General features: G+C 44.6%; 2 protein-coding genes across 3 annotated transcripts in view; both read left to right on the plus strand.

Moving 5' to 3' along the window:
• Positions 1–5657, plus strand: part of LOC110515118 (helicase SKI2W-like) — a 38558-nt gene extending 32901 nt beyond the window's left edge. For both annotated transcript variants that reach the window (XM_036970976.1, XM_036970977.1), the window contains one exon: positions 4994–5657. In XM_036970976.1, coding sequence (XP_036826871.1) covers positions 4994–5194 — 201 coding nt within the window. In that variant the 3' untranslated portion in view covers positions 5195–5657. The remainder of the gene's footprint in view (positions 1–4993) is intronic.
• Positions 5658–6108: 451 nt separating this feature from the next.
• Positions 6109–18361, plus strand: LOC110489316 (proline-rich transmembrane protein 1-like). Its single transcript, XM_036971465.1, has 4 exons — positions 6109–6473; positions 12895–13316; positions 14069–14239; positions 14939–18361. Exons 1-4 carry the CDS (start codon positions 6458–6460, stop codon positions 15113–15115), a joined length of 786 nt encoding a protein of 261 aa, XP_036827360.1. The 5' UTR covers positions 6109–6457; the 3' UTR covers positions 15116–18361.
• The last annotated feature ends 711 nt before the right edge of the window (positions 18362–19072 follow it).

The raw sequence follows: 19072 nt of genomic DNA on the forward strand, positions 1-19072 counted from the left end.
TTGTCCTGTCGGAATCTGCCTGTCCATCTGAGCCTACGTGTGTTTCATCATTAAAGAAACTCTGTTTTGTTAATTCGCTTTTGGGTCCTCATTCACCGCATGACAGAAGAATCCGACCAAGAATGGACCCAGCGACTTCGGATCCTCTCCACTCAGCCGTCGAGATCCAGGGAGCGATGCTAGGCAGACACGAGCAGGAATTGTCTGCTGCTCGACATGCCGTTGAGACCCTGGCCACCCAAGTCTCCAACCTCACAGAACAGGTTCACCATCTCCGCCTCGATCCACCGGCCACTTCCAGGGCTTTCGAATCTCCGGAGCCCAGAATCAATAACCCGCCGTGTTACTCTGGGGAGCCCACTGAATGCCGCTCGTTCCTCACCCAGTGTGATATTGTGTTTTCTCTCCAGCCCAACACTTACTCCAGGAGCACTGCTCGTGTCGCCTACGTCATATCTCTCCTTACTGGACGGGCTCGTGAGTGGGCCGCGGCAATCTGGGAGGCAAGGGCTGAGTGTACTAACCAGTATCAGGACTTTAAGGAGGAGATGATACGGGTTTTTGATCGATCTGTTTTTGGGGAGGAGGCTTCCAGGGCCCTGTCTTCCCTATGTCAAGGTAATCGATCCATAACAGACTACTCTATTGAGTTTCGCACTCTTGCTGCCTCCAGTGGCTGGAACGAGCCGGCTTTGCTCGCTCGTTTTCTGGAGGGTCTCCGCGCAGAGGTAAAGGATGAGATTCTCTCCCGGGAGGTTCCTTCCAGCGTGGATTCCTTGATTGAACTCGCTATTCGCATTGAGCGACGGGTTGATCTTCGTCACCGAGCTCGTGGAAAGGAGCTCGCGTTCTCCGTTGCCCCCCTCTCCGCATCACTACCATCTTCCTCTGCCGGCTTGGGTGCTGAGCCTATGCAGCTGGGAGGTATCCGCATCTCGACTAAGGAGAGGGAACGGAGAATCACCAACCGCCTCTGTCTCTATTGCGGTTCCGCTGGTCATTTTGTCACTTCATGTCCAGTAAAAGCCAGAGCTCATCAGTAAGCGGAGGGCTACTGGTGAGCGCTACTACTCCTGTCTCTCCTTCAAGATCCTGCACTACCTTGTCGGTCCATCTACGCTGGACCGGTTCGTCAGCTTCCTGCAGTGCCTTAATAGACTCTGGGGCGGAGGGCTGTTTTATGGACGAGACCTGGGCTCGGGAACATGACATTCCTCTCAGACAGTTAAGGGAGTCCACGGCCTTGTTCGCCCTGGATGGTAGTCCTCTCCCCAGGATTCAGCGTGAGACGCTACCTTTAACCCTCACTGTTTCTGGTAATCATAGCGAAACCATTTCTTTTTTAATTTTTCGTTCACCTTTTACACCTGTTGTTTTGGGCCATCCCTGGCTAGTTTGTCATAATCCTTCCATTAATTGGTCTAGTAATTCTATCCTCTCCTGGAACGTCTCTTGTCATGTGAAATGTTTAATGTCTGCTATCCCTCCTGTTTCCTCTGTCTCTTCTTCACAGGAGGAGCCTGGTGATTTGACAGGGGTGCCGGAGGAATATCACGATCTGCGCACGGTGTTCAGTCGGTCCAGGGCCACCTCTCTTCCCCCACACCGGTCGTATGATTGTAGTATTGATCTCCTTCCGGGAACCACTCCCCCCCGGGGTAGACTATACTCTCTGTCGGCTCCCGAACGTAAGGCTCTCGAAGATTATTTGTCTGTAGCTCTTGCCGCCGGTACCATAGTCCCCTCCTCCTCTCCCGCCGGAGCGGGGTTTTTTTTTGTTAAGAAGAAGGACGGGTCCCTGCGCCCCTGCATAGATTATCGAGGGCTGAATGACATAACAGTGAAGAATCGTTATCCGCTTCCTCTTATGTCTTCAGCCTTCGAGAGCATCAGGGAGGGTGACGAGTGGAAGACGGCGTTTAACACTCCGTTAGGGCACTTTGAATACCGGGTTCTTCCTTTCGGCCTCGCTAACGCTCCAGCTGTCTTTCAGGCATTAGTCAATGATGTCCTGAGAGACATGCTGAACATCTTTGTTTTCGTTTACCTTGACGATATCCTGATTTTTTCACCGTCACTCCAGATTCATGTTCAGCACGTTCGACGTGTCCTCCAGCGCCTTTTAGAGAATTGTCTTTTTGTGAAGGCTGAGAAGTGCTCTTTTCATGCCTCCTCCGTCACATTTCTCGGTTCTGTTATTTCCGCTGAAGGCATTAAGATGGATCCCGCTAAGGTCCAAGCTGTCATTGATTGGCCCGTCCCTAAGTCACGCGTCGAGCTGCAGCGCTTTCTCGGCTTCGCGAACTTCTATCGTCGTTTCATCCGTAATTTCGGTCAGGTGGCAGCTCCTCTCACAGCCCTTACTTCTGTCAAGACGTGCTTTAAGTGGTCCGTTTCCGCCCAGGGAGCTTTTGATCTCCTCAAGAATCGTTTTACATCCGCACCTATCCTTGTTACACCTGACGTCACTAGACAGTTCGTTGTCGAGGTTGACGCGTCAGAGGTGGGCGTGGGAGCCATTCTTTCTCAGCGCTCCCTCTCTGACGACAAGGTCCACCCTTGCGCATATTTTTCTCATCGCCTGTCGCCGTCGGAACGTAACTATGATGAACCGCGAACTGCTCGCCATCCGCTTAGCCCTAGGCGAATGGCGACAGTGGTTGGAGGGGGCGACCGTTCCTTTTGTCGTTTGGACTGACCATAGGAACCTTGAGTACATCCGTTCTGCCAAACGACTTAATGCGCGTCAGGCGCGCTGGGCGCTGTTTTTCGCTCGTTTCGAGTTCGTGATTTCTTATCGTCCGGGCTCTAAGAACACCAAGCCTGATGCTTTATCTCGTCTCTTCAGTTCTTCAGTAGCCTCCACTGACCCCGAGGGGATTCTCCCTGAGGGGCGTGTTTTCGGGTTGACTGTCTGGGGAATTGAGAGGCAGGTAAAGCAAGCACTCACTCAAACTCCGTCGCCGCGCGCTTGTCCTAGGAACCTTCTTTTCGTTCCCGTTCCTACTCGTCTGGCCGTTCTTCAGTGGGCTCACTCTGCCAAGTTAGCCGGCCATCCTGGCGTTCGGGGTACGCTTGCTTCCATTCGCCAGCGTTTTTGGTGGCCCACCCGGGAGCATGACACGCGTCGCTTCGTGGCTGCTTGTTCGGTCTGCGCGCAGACTAAGTCCGGTAACTCCCCTCCTGCCGGCCGTCTCAGGCCGCTTCCCATTCCCTCTCGACCGTGGTCTCACATCGCCTTAGATTTTGTCACCGGACTGCCTTCGTCAGCGGGGAAGACTGTTATTCTTACGGTTGTCGACAGGTTCTCTAAGGCGGCTCATTTTATTCCCCTTGCTAAGCTTCCTTCTGCTAAAGAGACGGCACAAATCATCATCGAGAATGTTTTCAGAATTCATGGCCTTCCGTCAGACGTCGTTTCGGACAGAGGTCCGCAATTCACGTCTCAATTTTGGAGGGAGTTTTGCCGTTTGATTGGGGCTTCCGTCAGTCTCTCTTCCGGCTTTCACCCCCAGTCTAACGGTCAAGCAGAACGGGCCAATCAGACTATTGGTCGCATCTTACGCAGTCTTTCTTTTCACAACCCTGCGTCTTGGTCAGAACAGCTCCCCTGGGCAGAATACGCCCACAACTCGCTTCCTTCGTCTGCGACCGGGCTATCTCCTTTTCAGAGTAGCCTCGGGTACCAGCCTCCGCTGTTCTCATCTCAGTTCGCCGAGTCCAGCGTCCCCTCCGCTCAGGCTTTTGTCCAACGTTGCGAGCGCACCTGGAAGAGGGTCAGGTCTGCACTTTGCCGTTATAGGGCGCAGACTGTGAGAGCTGCTAATAAGCGTAGAACTAAGAGTCCTAGATATTGTCGCGGTCAGAGAGTTTGGCTCTCCACTCAGAACCTTCCCCTTAAGACCGCTTCTCGCAAGTTGACCCCGCGGTTCATTGGTCCGTTCCGTATTTCTCGGATCATTAATCCTGTCGCAGTGCGACTTCTTCTTCCGCGATATCTTCGTCGCGTCCACCCGGTCTTCCATGTCTCCTGTGTCAAGCCCGTTCTTCGCGCCCCCGCTCGTCTTCCCCCCCCCCCCCCCATCCTTGTCGAGGGCGCACCCATCTACAGGGTCCGTAGGATTTTGGACATGCGTCCTCGGGGCCGTGGTCATCAGTACCTAGTAGATTGGGAGGGGTACGGTCCTGAGGAGAGGAGTTGGGTTCCCTCTCGGGACGTGCTGGACCGTGCGCTGATCGATGATTTCCTCCGTTGCCGCCAGGTTTCCTCCTCGAGTGCGCCAGGAGGCGCTCGGTGAGTGGGGGGGTACTGTCATGTATTGTCATGTTGTGTCTTGTTTCTGTCCTTTCCCTTCACCCTGTCTCCCTCTGCTGGTCGTTATTAGGTTACCTTTTCTCCCCCTCTTTCCCCCAGCTGTTCCTTGTCTCCTCCTAACTACCTCGTCACCCCTTTTCCCACCTGTTCCCTTTTTCCCTCTGATTAGTCCTCTATATCTCTCTCTGTTTTTGTTCCTGTCTTTGTCGGATTCTCGTTTGTGTTACTCATGCCTGAACCAGACTATCGTCGTGTTTGCTGCAACCTTGTCCTGTCCTGTCGGAATCTGCCTGTCCATCTGAGCCTACGTGTGTTTCATCATTAAAGAAACTCTGTTTTGTTAATTCGCTTTTGGGTCCTCATTCACCGCATGACAGTTGGTTACATCACTTTTTTTAACATGGTGGGGTCTGGGATTTTTTTTTTTTTTTTTCAAAATGGGGTCGCGGGCCAAAAAAGTATGGGGACACATGTTATACTGTATCTAAAGTTGAAACGAACTGATATCCCTACTTCCTGTCCCAGCCTGTACTTTATTTTGTTTAACCTTTTATTTCATCAGGAACGTCTCATTGAGACACAGTCTCTTTTACAGGGGACATCAAGAAGGCAACAGTCCTGTACTGAACTCACTCTGTCTATACAAACGGCTGTTCCCTCTCCTATTTCCTGTCCCAGCCATTTGCAGAGATTGCCCAGTTAACAGACGTCCAGGAGGGCACGGTGGTGCGCTGCGTCCAGAGACTAGACGAGGTGCTGAAGGAGGTGCGCCAGGCAGCCCGCATCGTGGGAGACTCGGTCCTGGGCAGCAAGATGGAGAAGGCCTCCCTGGCCATCCGCAGAGACATCGTGTTCACTGCCTCGCTCTACACACACTGAGATGGGGAGGGGAGAGAAGGAGGGAGAGCGAGGGTGTAGATAGTGTTTGTATAGTACTGGAGGTGAAAGTGTGCCAGTGGAGCGAGGGAAGAAAGAAGGGAGTGGAGAGTTAGAGAGTCGGTGTGTGTGTTACTGTATAGGTGAGAGAGTGGGGTGTCTATCCTGTATAGGTGAGAGAGTGCCAAGGTGCCTTAGCCAAGTCCCAAGCTCAGTCAGCGTGTGTGCTTAGAGGGTGAGTGTGTGAGGAAGGGATCAGTCGGTGCGCTTGTGATGAAAGTGAGGGTGTGTGTGTGTGAGGCAGTAAGTGAGTATGTATGGACATACTATTGTTTACATGAGTCCTGATGAGATTCCTGGACATGGAAAGGGAATGCGCTTTAAACAAATCAGACCAAAGTAGCAATGATATGAATTAAATGGTTTGTGATGCATTGCACAGTAATAAAATCAACTGTAGACTGTACCAATTGACTGTTTATTTTGTCCCCCCAAGGTCTTCTGTGATGTCTCAGTGTCTGTATGCATGAGTCTACCATTGGTTTAAATGATGACACTGTGAACTACTGCTCTTGCTGTGTACTGTAGTAACAACAATCGGTGCATATCCTATTGGATAAAATACAGTAAAACATAATCATATAAATGTCATCTACAGTCATCTAACCCTGATCAAAATTAGCATCAGTTCTAGAGTCATGCCCATGTCCAGCAAAAGCGTTGCATGTCATGACAGCAAGATGATTCTCCACCATCCACGAGAATAAAGAGTGTAAGGTTTTTAGCATAGTATACGAAGTATTCAAATCCAATATCGGGTCGCCCCCAAAGTAGGTTTGTTTCGGGTTTTCCATCTCAGTGGCATATGTATTTCCCAGTCTCGACTGTCTCTTTAAGACAACGATAGCTGTGTGTCTGATTAATTCAATGTAACTAGAGATGCATTGGAGAAACCCACTTTCCGCTATTACGGTGGACGTACCAGCTACAGAGAGTGTGAATAAACTGGACATTGCTTTCCCAATTGGTCATTATAATCGGATAATCCAATTGGCCGTTAACATATAATAAAGTTATCCAGCAAATAAAGGTTATCTACCTTTATTATAGGCCACGGATGTGGAGATAAAAAAAAAAATATTAGCTGGAAATTGAAGTCTCAATAATTTCATATTTCCTTAAGAGGATTTACCAGAAGTCGTATTGCAGAAATAAGAATATTTACAATAAATTGTTTAGAGCGGAGTTTTATTCTGACTGCACGAAATGTCGGAAAAACACGGTAAGCTTTTATTCTCTGGTTCTGTTGCGTCTTTTATGTCACCACTGTAATTGATAATTGAGCCAATTCTTCCACTCCTCCGCTGTCTATTCTCTCCGTTACATTGGGACAAATGTGTATTTTTCGGATAATTGTTTGGCTATAGGGTGCTGTTTTGATGATTTTAGAGGTGGATTACTGTAACAATTGGCTACATGGTGACGCACGATATCTCTGTTTCCATCTTCTACATTTTCAGCTCCCCATGTCAACATCTCCGACAAACTCATCCTACTTATCTGCATGCACTGCATCTGTAGTACACTGTCCACCCCCCCCCCCCCCCCCCCCCCAAATAGGCTGCTCTCTATTTCATCACCTATGCATGCACATTTATTTAAATGACGACAATGAAGTAACGTTTTGCGTGCGTGCGTGTGGTTGTTCCCCTGCGTGCGGACAGATGTGCGTGTGTACAGTGTATCAGGGTGTGTGTGCGCGTGCGTGATGTTCACATAAAAAAATGCACCACAATAATTTGCTTCATTTGTCCCTTTTAACTTCCCTGGATTCGCTGTAACCTATGAGGTTACCAAGGTAGGCGCCATGTCACTGAGTGAGATGCCTCCCCCTATAGAGAGGCCTACAGTGCATGTTCATGGCATTCTCACATCATCTCAAATGAATGAAGTGCATAGGTTATATAGCCTCATCACGCACCAGACACACAAACACACCTCTGAGGTTTAGTTTTATGTATCAGAATAGACATAATAATGTAATCCAATAGGGATGATTAAACATGCCAGATTAAAGGTATTTTTCACTGGAGATATGGCAACAGATAGAGACAGGCCGATTGCCCTTAATTATAAACATACCCAAAGGAGACCTATCATGATTTGCCTATAGATCTACACTGAACAAAAATATAAATGACAATTTCAAAGATTTTTCCGAGTTACAGTTCATATAAGGAAATCAGTCAATTGAAATAAATTAATCATGCTTATATATGGATTGCACATGACTGGGAATACAGATGTGCATCTGTTGGTCACTGTTGGGCATGGATCAGATAACACCAGGCAGTATCTGTTGTGACCACCATTTGCCTCATGCAGCGTAACACATCTCCTTCTCATAGAGTTGATCAGGCTGTTGATTGTGGCCTGTGGAATGTTGTCCCACTCCTCTTCAATGGCTGTGCAAAGTTGCTGGATATTGACAGGAACTGGGACACGCTGTCGTACACGTCAATCCAGAACATCCCAAACATGCTCATGGCTGACATCCATGCAGGCCATGGAAGAACTGGGACATTTTCAGCTTCCAGGAATTATTCACAGATCCTTGCGACATGGGGCCGTGCATTATAACACTGAAACATGAGGTGATGGCGGCGGATGAATGACACGACAATGGGCCTCAGGATCTCGTCATGGTATCCCTGTGCATTCAAAATGCAATTGTGTTTCGTTGTCCGTAGATTATGCCTGCCATATTGTAACCCCACCGCCACCAAGGGGCACTCTGTTCACAACATTGACCTCAGCAGTCAGTTGAAACCGGGATTCATCCGTAAAGAGCACACTTCTCCAGTGGGCATCGAAGGTGAGCATTTGCCCACTGAAGTCGGTTACAACGTCAAACTGCAGTCAGGTCAAGACCCTGGTGAGGATGACGAGCACTCAAATGAGCTTCCCAGAGACGGTTTCTGACAGTTTGTGCAGAAATCCTTCGGTTGTACAAACCCACAGTTTTTGCAAACCCACAGTTTTTGCAAACCCACAGTTTTTGCAAACCCACAGTTTCATCAGCTGTCCGGGTGGCTGGTCTCAGATGATGCCGCAGGTGAATAAGCCGGGTGTGGAGGTCCTGAGCTAATGCCTTTGGAGTAGGCTTATGGTAGAGAAATGAACATTAAATTCTCTGGCAACAGCTCTGGTGGACATTCCTGTAGTCAGCATTCCAATTGCATGCTATCTCAACTTGTGACTGTGTGATTGTGTTGTGTGACAAAACTGCACATTGTAGCCTAAAAGTGGCCATTTATGGAAGGTGCACCTGTGTAATGATCATGCTGTTTAATCAACTTTTTAAAATGATTATCTTGGCAAAGGATACATTTTCACTAACAGGGATGTAAACAAATTTGTGCACAAAATTTGAGAGAAATAAGCTTTTTGTGCGTACGGAACTTTTCTGGGATCTTTTATTTCAGCTCACTTTACATGTTGCATTTATATTTTTGCTCAGTATACAACATAAGACATTTGGAATGATCAAACTATATATGTTCTTTGCTTTTAGTTCACCATTAGACTACTGGGTTTCACGTAGGCCTATACTGTACTTGATGGTCTATTTGGTATACAGTATGGCTTAGTTGTGAATGGGCCATTAATTTAAACAGCCAATGAAAGTATACATTAGTGCTTATTATTAATTTGGATCTGATTGTGAACTAGCCATGTATCACATGTCCCCCATTCATCCACTATTCCCCTTTTTTTCTTGACTGTTGTCCTTTATCTTTCACCCGTTTTACTGTCTCCCATCTCATCCTATTAATCAGATTTCTCTGTTTTGCATTCAGCCCCTGTTGAGTACCATGTGCCCTTTAACAGGTGTCCCTCCTTCTGTGTCAGCATCCCATCCCTCTTCTTCTGTGTCTGAGTGGTCTTACTCTTGCAGTGGTGACAGTGTGTGTAGGTTATGTAATGCCTGTGTGTATCCCCAAGCACAACTCATCTCTCATCACTCACTCTCTCCCCACCTCTCCCTCTCTCTCTCTCTCTCTCTTTCTCTCTCTCTCTCTGTGTCTGTCTGCCTCATCAACTGCTGAATAGGCTAGTCAGCATGCTGTGAATTCCTGTATTGTACAAAGTGAACCTGGCTACTGTGTGAACGTGGGTATTTTTGTTTCTCTCTGCGTGAAATGTATTCAACATTTTCCCACGCTATACATGTCTGTGTGGTTAACATACCGGTAGGGAAAAAAACTATAGTGCTCGTTAGTGTTGCACATTTTGGGGAATATTCAGAGGTGGAAACATTCCGTGGGAATAAATGGGAATAATGGAAATATATGCAAATGAATATTAATACCATTTAAAAACATTTGCATTGGATATATTTACCATATCATATAGAGACAGAAACATAAACCTTTTACCTTATCATAAGTAGACATAATTGCAAATGATTAAATCCTTCCAATAGAAAGAAAAAAACAATTTAGTTACGAATTGAACTTTAATTAAATTAGCTGACTCTTCACATGGGATGATTTCACTGAACAACAAAATAAAGGCAATATTGAATGATCCCCAATGATCCATTGCATCTCCCAAAAACATTTTCAACATACATCTATCTGTAAAACGGTAGTCTAAAAACGAAAGCTTTGGTTGTCTTCCTCTCAGGCTTCCATGTCTCGTCCCTGGACCTCTTGAACATCAGATTCTGAGGCCTCATCTTCACTGTCATTTTCCAACCTTGTGGAGGATGGCTCGTTGTCAGGCTCAAAAAGCCTCAAATTTGCCCGGATGGCCACCAATTTTTCAACCCTTGTATTGGTCAGCCTGTTGCGTGCTTTGGTGTGTGTGTTCCCAAACAAGGACCAGTTGCGCTCTGAGGCGGCTGATGTTGGTGGGATTTGGAGGATGATGGAGGCAACAGGGGAAAGAGCCTCAGGTGGCTGATGAGATAAGTTGGCACCACTGCCATATTGCATCTCCATCCCAAAGCCCTTGCTTGGACGTGTACTTCGCCAGACTGCCAAGAACCTTGCCCTCATCCAGGCCAAGGTTGCGAGACACGGTAGTGATGTCACCATAGGCCTTTTCGATCTATGTGCAACATGTACGCTGCGGCGTGTATGGGCTTCAGGCAGAAGTCTTCATGCTTTTTTATTTATTTATTCTCTTACATCTGCAAGCAGAGTCTGAACATTAGACAGGATGGCATTGTCTCCCTCAATTCGTACAATGGCTGCTGCTATAGGTTTCAGGAGTTTCAGGCTACCTACCACTCTCTCCCAAAATACATCATCCAGGAGGATCCTCTTGATGGGGCTGTCCATATCGACAAACTGTGATATGGCCATTTCTTGGAGAGACTCCTTCCCCTCCAGGAGACTGTCAAACATGATGACAACACCACCCCAACGGGTGTTGCTGGGCTGTTTCAATGTGGTGCTCTTATTCTTCTCACTTTGCTTGATGAGGTAGATTTCTGCTATAACTTGATGACCCTTCACATACCTAACCATTTCCTTGGCTCTCTTGTAGAGTGTTTCCATTGTTCTCAGAGCCATGATGTCATTGAGGAGCAGATTCAATGCATAAGCAGCACAGCCCATGGGTGTGATGTGAGGGTAGGACTCCTCCACTTTAGACCAATCAGCCTTCATGTTTCGCAGGATTGTCTATCACCAGTGCAAATACCCTCTGGGGTCCAAGGTCATTGATGACTGCCTTCAGCTTATCTGCAATGTAGAGACCGGTGTGTCTGTTGTCCCAAGTGTCTGTTGTCCCTTGTAACCTTCACACATTAACAAGTCCAATACAGCAAATGAAAGATAAACATCTTGTTAATCTACCCATCGTGTCCGATTTAAAAAATGCTTTACAGCGAAAGCACAACATATGATTATGTTAGGTCATAGCCAAGTCAAAAAAACACAGCCATTTTTCCAGCCAAAGATAGGAGTCACAAAAAGCAGAAATATAGATAAAATGAATCACTAACCTTTAATGATCTTCATCAGATGACACACATGTTACACAATACAATGTTTTGTTCGATAATGTGCATATTTATATCCAAAAATCGCAGTTTACATTGGCGTGCTATGTGCAGTAATGTTTTGAGTCCAAAACATCTGGTGATTTTGCAGAAATACTCATAATAAACATTGATAAAGATACAACTGTTATTCACAGAATTAAAGATAGACTTCTCCTTAATGCAACCGCTGTGTCAGATTTCAAAAAAACTTTACGGAAAAGCATAATCTGAGAACGGCGCTCAGAGCCCAATCCAGCCAGAGAAATATCCGCCATTTTGGAGTCAACAGAAGTTAGAAATAACACTATAAATATTCACTTATCTTTTATGATCTTCATCAGAAGGCACTCCCAGGAATCCCAGTTCGACAATAAATGACAGATTTGTTCCATCAAGTTCCATAAAGTCCATAATTTATGTCCAAATAGCAACTTGTTGTTATTGTGTTCAGCCCAGTAATCCATCTTCATGAGGCGCGAGCATTTCGTCCAGACAAAAACTCGAAAAGTTCCGTTATAGGTCGTAGAAACAAGTCAAACGATGTATGGAATCAATCTTTATGATGTTTTTAACATAAAACATCAATAATGTTCCAACCGGAGAATTCCTGTCTGAAGAAAATCACTGGAACGAGAGCTAACTCTGTCATGAGCGCAAGTCACGAGCCTGAGACACTCTGCCAGACCACTGACAAACAGGTCTCATGAGCCCCTCCTTTATAGTAGAATCCTCATTCAAGATTCTAAAGACGGTTGACATCTAGTGGAAGCCGTAGGAAGTGCAACTTGACTCCATAGACACTGTTTATTCGGTAGACCAAGCTTTGAAAAACTACAAACCTCAGATTTCCCACTTCCTGGTTGGATTTTTCTCAGGTTTTCGCCTGCCATATGAGTTCTGTTATACTCACAGACATCATTCAAACAGTTTTAGAAACTTCAGAGTGTTTTCTATCCAATACTACTAATAATATGCATATATTAGCATCTGGGACAGAGTAGGAGGCAGTTCACTCTGGGCACGCTATTCATCCAAAAGTGAAAATGCTGCCCCCTATCCCAAAAAGGTTAAACACACTTTGCTGTAGGCTACTATTTACTAGTTAACTAAAAATCACGTATGTCAAATAAAATATATTCACCCCACCCAGTATTATAATCAAAACTTACCAGAACGCATGTAGTCCTTGGCTCAGAGAGTGTAGTAGTGTGGGTTTAATAGCATCTCATTAGTGTGCAAGATCTTGAGAATCAGCTGTACATGTGATGGAAGAATGCACTGTGCATGCAATGTTGCAATTCCATTTAATTGGGGATAGTTTAAACAAAATATGCCACAAGACCTAGAATTGCCTTTATATGTATCCCACAAAAAAAGGTACACTGTTATAAGCTAAGTTGTTTGATCAATGTATGCCAAATTCCCCAAATTCCAGGGCTTAACTTCCCATGGAAAATTTACGGGAAAATTCCGTAAATTTGCCGGAAAGTTTCCAACCCTTTGCACCCTAGTGCTCGTATTGCGGAAGCGGAGACCAAAATGTGAGATAGCGTTTCTGCCTACTCTTCTCTCTCTCTCGCTCTCTCACTCTCTCTCTCTCTCTCTCATTTTTTTCTCGCTAATTCATTTCTATCTCTTCCTCTCTCAGGTCTGGAGGACACCAATCGCCAGGCCATGTCCCAACCCATGCAGCAAATTCAGCCCCCTCCATACCTCCCCTCCCAGGAACTTAACATGGGCCAACAACACTCCAACATGCAACACTCCAACATGCAACACTCCAACATGCAACACTCCAACATGCAGCACCCCAGCATGGCCCCTCAGACCGGCTGTGGCCCCCAGCCCAACTACCCCCCTCCACCCCCGCCCCCTGGCTCCGATGGCTACCAGGAGACCCAGTTCCACAATGGCTCCTACGGACACCCAGGGGCCCCACAGGGCTACACAGTCCAGACCCAGGGCCCGGGAGGGGGTGTCCCACATGCCCCTGTGGGTTACTTTCAACCAGGATACCCTCTCCAGCTGCAGCCCTGCACAGCCTACGTTCCTGTCTACCCCATGGCGTCGGTGAGTCAATGACTTCAACGACAATAGCAGTCATCGTTCGAACACAATAAATGTTTCATTGATGCATGATATGTAATACGTCATTGCATTGCAAAGCATTTTGTGTCTTGTCGAAAAGACAACAAAGCGTACAAGGATGATATGCTCATCCAAATCTGTAGAAAACCGGTGCTGGGTGGGCAACAATATACAAGAACGGAAAGGCCCGCACAAGGTATAATACTGCTCCCCAGTCCTTTACTTCCTCTCCATGATAGATTATGTAGTGCAGACATTTCCTTTCTTAATGGAATGGAGAATGAGTCACCCACATAGCCAATGTCCACTGGTTCTTAGATTAAGGCTGTAGGAAGAAATCATTGGTTTGCTCCTCTTGAGGGGTACAGGGAAATTAAAAAGGCTTTTCCAAGGTCAGTGGCCATAAAGAGATCAAGCATCTCACAGTAGGAGTGCTGGTTTTGGATCAGTTTTGCCTACTAGATCACAATGAATAAGATTACATGGACAGGGGGGGTACCTGATCCAAGATAAACACTCCTAATCTGAGAAGCTTGATACAGTACATACAGCCCAGGTGACAAATACTTCCGGGAGCCACTGTCATACGATACCTTTGTGTATCCTCTCTCTCCCTCTCTCAACCCCCCCCCCCCCCCGTATCTCTTGCTCACTCTTGCCCCCCCTTTCTTTATCTCTCTCTCTCTCTCTCTCTCTCTCTCCCCCCCCTTCTCTCCCTCTCTCTCTCTCCTCAGGGGCAGCCCTACCAGGGGATGCCCCAGGGCCAAATGGGCATGCAGATGCCCCATGGCATCGCCCTGATGGAGCCACGGCGCCCGCCTCACGACTACCTGCCAATCGCTGTGCTCACCACCGTTTGCTGCTTCTGGCCAACAGGAATCATAGCCATCATCAAGGCAGTACAGGTTGGTATTAGGCTAGCACATAATCATAGAGCACACTAGAATGGACATTGGCATACCAAGACGACCATCAGGGTCAGGGCAAACTTTCCTTCTAGAAACTGATCGAATATGGTCAGATGTTGTATGAAACTTAAACATTTGTAGATATGTCTGCACAGTATGTTTGTTAGCTAGCCAGTCAGTTTTAGTGGAATGATTCTTTGAGTATTTTGTTGTATCTCTATGTGTATTAAAGTATTATGTTCGTTGTTTACATGCTGGCTTTGTTAGTTGGCCTGATCATTATGCACAACACTCTGCAACAGCCTACATTATGTAATTGCAGCATTGTTTACACAGGTTAAAATAGATTTTCACTTTGGGCTTGCTTCCGATGTGTTTTTTGTTGAGCCAAGCTGACAACAAGGCGTAGATTGGCCTGCAAGCTTTAGAGCTTTAACCATTAGTATGTTTGATTAATATAAGGCCTGATAAATTGTGTTTTGTGGCTTTTTTGTGTGTGCATGTGCTGTTGTCAACACCTCTCTCTCTCTCTCTCTCTCTCTCTCTCTCTCTCTCTCTCTCTCTCTCATTCTCTCAACTAAATTCAGAAGTTGCTTTAATAGCATGAAATACATTCTATAAATATGGGCAAAGCATTCCAAAAAACATATTTGTGAGGGGGGGAAAAGACTCTCTCTCTCTCTCTCCCTCCCTCAGGTGCGTACGGCGGTGGCCAGGGGGGACATGGTGATGGCAGAGATAGCGTCCCGCGAGGCGCGTAACTTCTCCTTCATCAGCCTGGCAGTGGGCATTGCCTCCATCGTTCTGTGTACCATCCTCACCGTGGTAGTCATCATTGCCTCCCAACACCATGACGACGACTGGGAACCCTAATACATAACACAGTGTGGCATCATGGGATATGTAGTTTTGGGTGGAGATAGAAGACTAAGGGCACTGAAATGCACACTCTGATACTGGTATGTTATATTGGAGGTATATATGTGTATATATGCACCCTGTGTACTGCATATACAGTTCTGACCTACTGACTAATAACAGGCTGAAAAACAATCACAGCTAATATTCAAATGCCAAAACAAATAGGTGCCCATTATGGGCCAGTATTACTTACCACTGTAACCAATTTATATTCAGATATAATAGTACTCCATAGCGCTTATGGGGGAAAGCAGAGTACATACACAGAGGAATTGAATGGCAATTCCACCACTTTTCCACCTAATTTTCATGATCTCCTGCACGATACTAGTGTCATATGTGAAAACAGCGCCTGACGTCATCAAAAGTTACAACATTGAAACAGTGATTTTCGAACACTATCAGATCCTCAGTGATGCGGGGAGTAAGAAAATATTCTCCATCTGGCTAGAAACTCATTGCAGTTGACTTTTAATCCTAGCTTGTGATGTCACAGAAAAGCTTTTTTTTTTAGGACTATTCTTCTTTTTAATTTTTTTTTACCACAGATCATAGAACCACAGTATTTTCACATATATTGATAGACACTGGTATGATAATGGAAATAATGAAAATTAGATTGAAAAGTGGTGGAATTGCCTTTTAACTATGAATTATTTATGAATGACTTATTCATTTTTGGTCCCACTCGAACCTAGGTAGACCAAAACATGGGTCACACTGTATCACAAACTGCCAAATAGATCACAAATCATAACTGAAATGACTTCCCCATATAAATTAGTATTTTATGAAGAGATTGTTTTGAATGACTTCAAAAATAAATACTTTTATTTAATCGTGTTTGTTAGTCATGTATAGTTTTTGATTTATTATGATTTTCAGAAACATGCGCCATCTAGTGATAGTATATTTTATATTTATTTTAAGGATAGAATAAATTACAGTATAACAGACTGCCAAACATTGCCATTCGTTTTTTTACACACAATCAAATGGAAAGTAAATCAAGTCATGACATAGTTGACTAATTAGGAGATCAAACTATGAAAAAGATGACACAAATGTGGAGATTTTTTCTTTTGAGATGAATGACATCTCTATTTAAAGTTGTGTTGAGGGAGAGATACACCATAGAATGTACTGTGTGAGTGTCCCGCCTTTTTTTGTGTGGCTGATATGGACTTGGTTGTTGACAAATTGTTTGTTGCATAAGACTGTTTAATACTTGTTCACTTTATTTATGTATGTATTAATATTTTGTTTCACACGACTGTTTAATACTTGTTCACTTTATGTATGTATGTATTTATCTGTATTATAATTTATTCATTTGTTTATTTCTATAATATATTTTTTTCATAGCTTTTTAGAATGTCACTTTTTTATCATATATTTTTTTTAACCTTTATTTAACTACGCAAGTCTGTTAAGAACAAATTCTTATTTTTATTGACAGCTTAGGAACAGTGGGATAACTGCCTTGTTCGGTGGCAGAACGATAGATTTTTACCTTGTCAGCTCGGGGATTCAATCTTTCAACCTTTCGGTTACTAGTCCAACGCTCTAACCACTAGGCTACCTGCCGACCATTATGTTTTAGTTGAAATCAATATTTTATTGTACCCATATTAGCCGACAAACCTTGAAACTAGATGAAATTGGATGATGTTTGGGGTGATTTGCACTTCCAGTAGGCTTAGAATGGCTTTCTACTAGGTTTTTATACACTTCAATAGAAAAGGGTAGAATTGTAGAAATGGACACATTTAAAACAACAATTACTTGCCTGATTGAAGTGGTTGACCCATTTTCTAATGTCACGGACATAAAGTAAAGTATTGCAGTACTAAGACAAAAAGCAACACATTAATTGAAAGTGCTTGGATGGACTCAATATTAAAAAGGGTATGTAATTATACAGAGGGCTAGTGAGGTGTACATTTGAGAAATTGCTGCTTTTGCAAATAATGTTTTGCAAATATTAAATAGGGTCATAATTGGCAATACAAGAGTGTTATCTTAGTTAATAGTTTCTCAGAGTAAAAAGGTTGTAGACAAAGGACTTATAGGATACAGACAAAAACTCTGTTGTGCATGCCATTGTGAACCATTATTACGATTCTCTCATCTAACCTTTTCCCTAATGGCCTTAGCTGATAATATGGGTTGCGTCAAACACATTTGGTGTCTAATCTAGCCTATCACGTTACAAGGTGTGTTGCCCCTTGTTATCGAGAGCCAAGAGGGCTGTTGTGGAACGGTATGAGCTGAAATGACCTGAGCCGGAATCAGTAGAGCAGAAATACTGATGGTGGCTCTGAAAACGAATGTCTCTGAGGAGAGAGGAAAAAAAATCAATGCCTAATATACATTGTGGCATTCTCCTCTCCTCGACTTGTTTCTATTACCCCAAGCACCGTCTCTCTCTGTTTCTCTTTCTGCTGTCCATTGCAAAATTGGGACCGTAATTCTCAACATATCTCTAATCTGCTTGTCCTTTATCTTCTGTTTTCAATTCCTATGATAATGCTATTTTTTTTTTAAGAAAATGAAGTTAGTCAGAACTGTTGAGAATGTATTGTTTCTTGTGAAGGACCATGATTACTGATTTGAATAGTGTATTAGGGTGTTTGAAGTTTAATTCTGAAAGTATTATTATCATGGCTAGTATGATTCTGTTACGTGGTAATCACCTTTGCATTCGATTATCACTGCTGTAATTTTAATGTACATTGTATTTGGAGAATACTGTATGTTCTTAATCTGATAACACAGCATTCTAGAAATATGTTAAGAGAGCCAAGTAAGCACAGTATTGTGACTCGTAGTGCTGTTACTCACCTCTATACAAGAGAAGTATTGGTATAGAACGTGTGTGTGCTTTTTAGACTCACTCCTAGCATATCTAGTTGTTTTTCGATCTACACTGTGCTCTTCCCACATATTTGTTTTCTAAGGCATTTCTATGTCATTGTTGATGACAGGCTGGGCAAATGCTACTGCTTCTTTGCGGTATTGATACCTTTTCCCTGAGCATGTAAATGTAATGGATTGGCGTGTTCAAAGTGGCTGGCGAATCACAGTGTACATGAACTTCTCTTGGGGTCTATTTCTGTTCATGGATGTTACACATGCATTTGTTGTGTATGAATTCAATTGTTTGAATAAAATACGATTTTTCTTTTGGTTGAGCAAGACCGAGTAACAGTGAAGTGTACACCTACATCTCTCTCTCTCTCTCTCTGTCTCTTCTCTCTCTTTCTCTCTCTCTCTCGCTCTGTCTCTTCTCTCTCTTTCTCTCTCTGTGGCCTTTCCTCTCCCTACGTCTCTTAAGTGCTATTTATAGTTGGCCCGGATTCCTCCACACTTGTACAGTATCTCTTTCTCTCCCTGTCGGAACATGAACTATCTTTCAATAGCTAGGGCTTAATCACATATCAAAGTGCAGCCTCAATGGTATTTCTTTCTAGTCCCGTTATTACAGCGCCAGCATTTCTGTTTATCTTTTTGCACCGTCTCAAGAGCGTCTAAGGCCTATATCATGTGTATTTTCTTTTTTTCCCATGTAGATAATGCAAGAGCCGAACCGCAACATGAAACATTAAAACACATCTCTATACTCCACGTCCCATTGATTGCTTATAGATATTACACAAACTGGTTGAGTGCACATGTATCCCCAGATAGACACAGAGAGCAGAGGAGGCTGGTGGGGGGAGCTATAGGAGGACGGGCTCATTCCAATGGCTGGGATGGAATCAATTCTACGGTATCAAACACACATATGGAAACCGTTACCGTTATTCCGTTCTAGTCATTACACTGAGCCCGTCCTCCTATGGCTCCTCCCACCAGCCTCCTCTGACACAGAGACAGAGAGAAGAGAGGGAGGTGGTGGGACTAGGC

Source organism: Oncorhynchus mykiss, chromosome 32 (genome assembly GCF_013265735.2).
Source record: "Oncorhynchus mykiss isolate Arlee chromosome 32, USDA_OmykA_1.1, whole genome shotgun sequence".
NCBI lineage: Eukaryota > Metazoa > Chordata > Actinopteri > Salmoniformes > Salmonidae > Oncorhynchus > Oncorhynchus mykiss.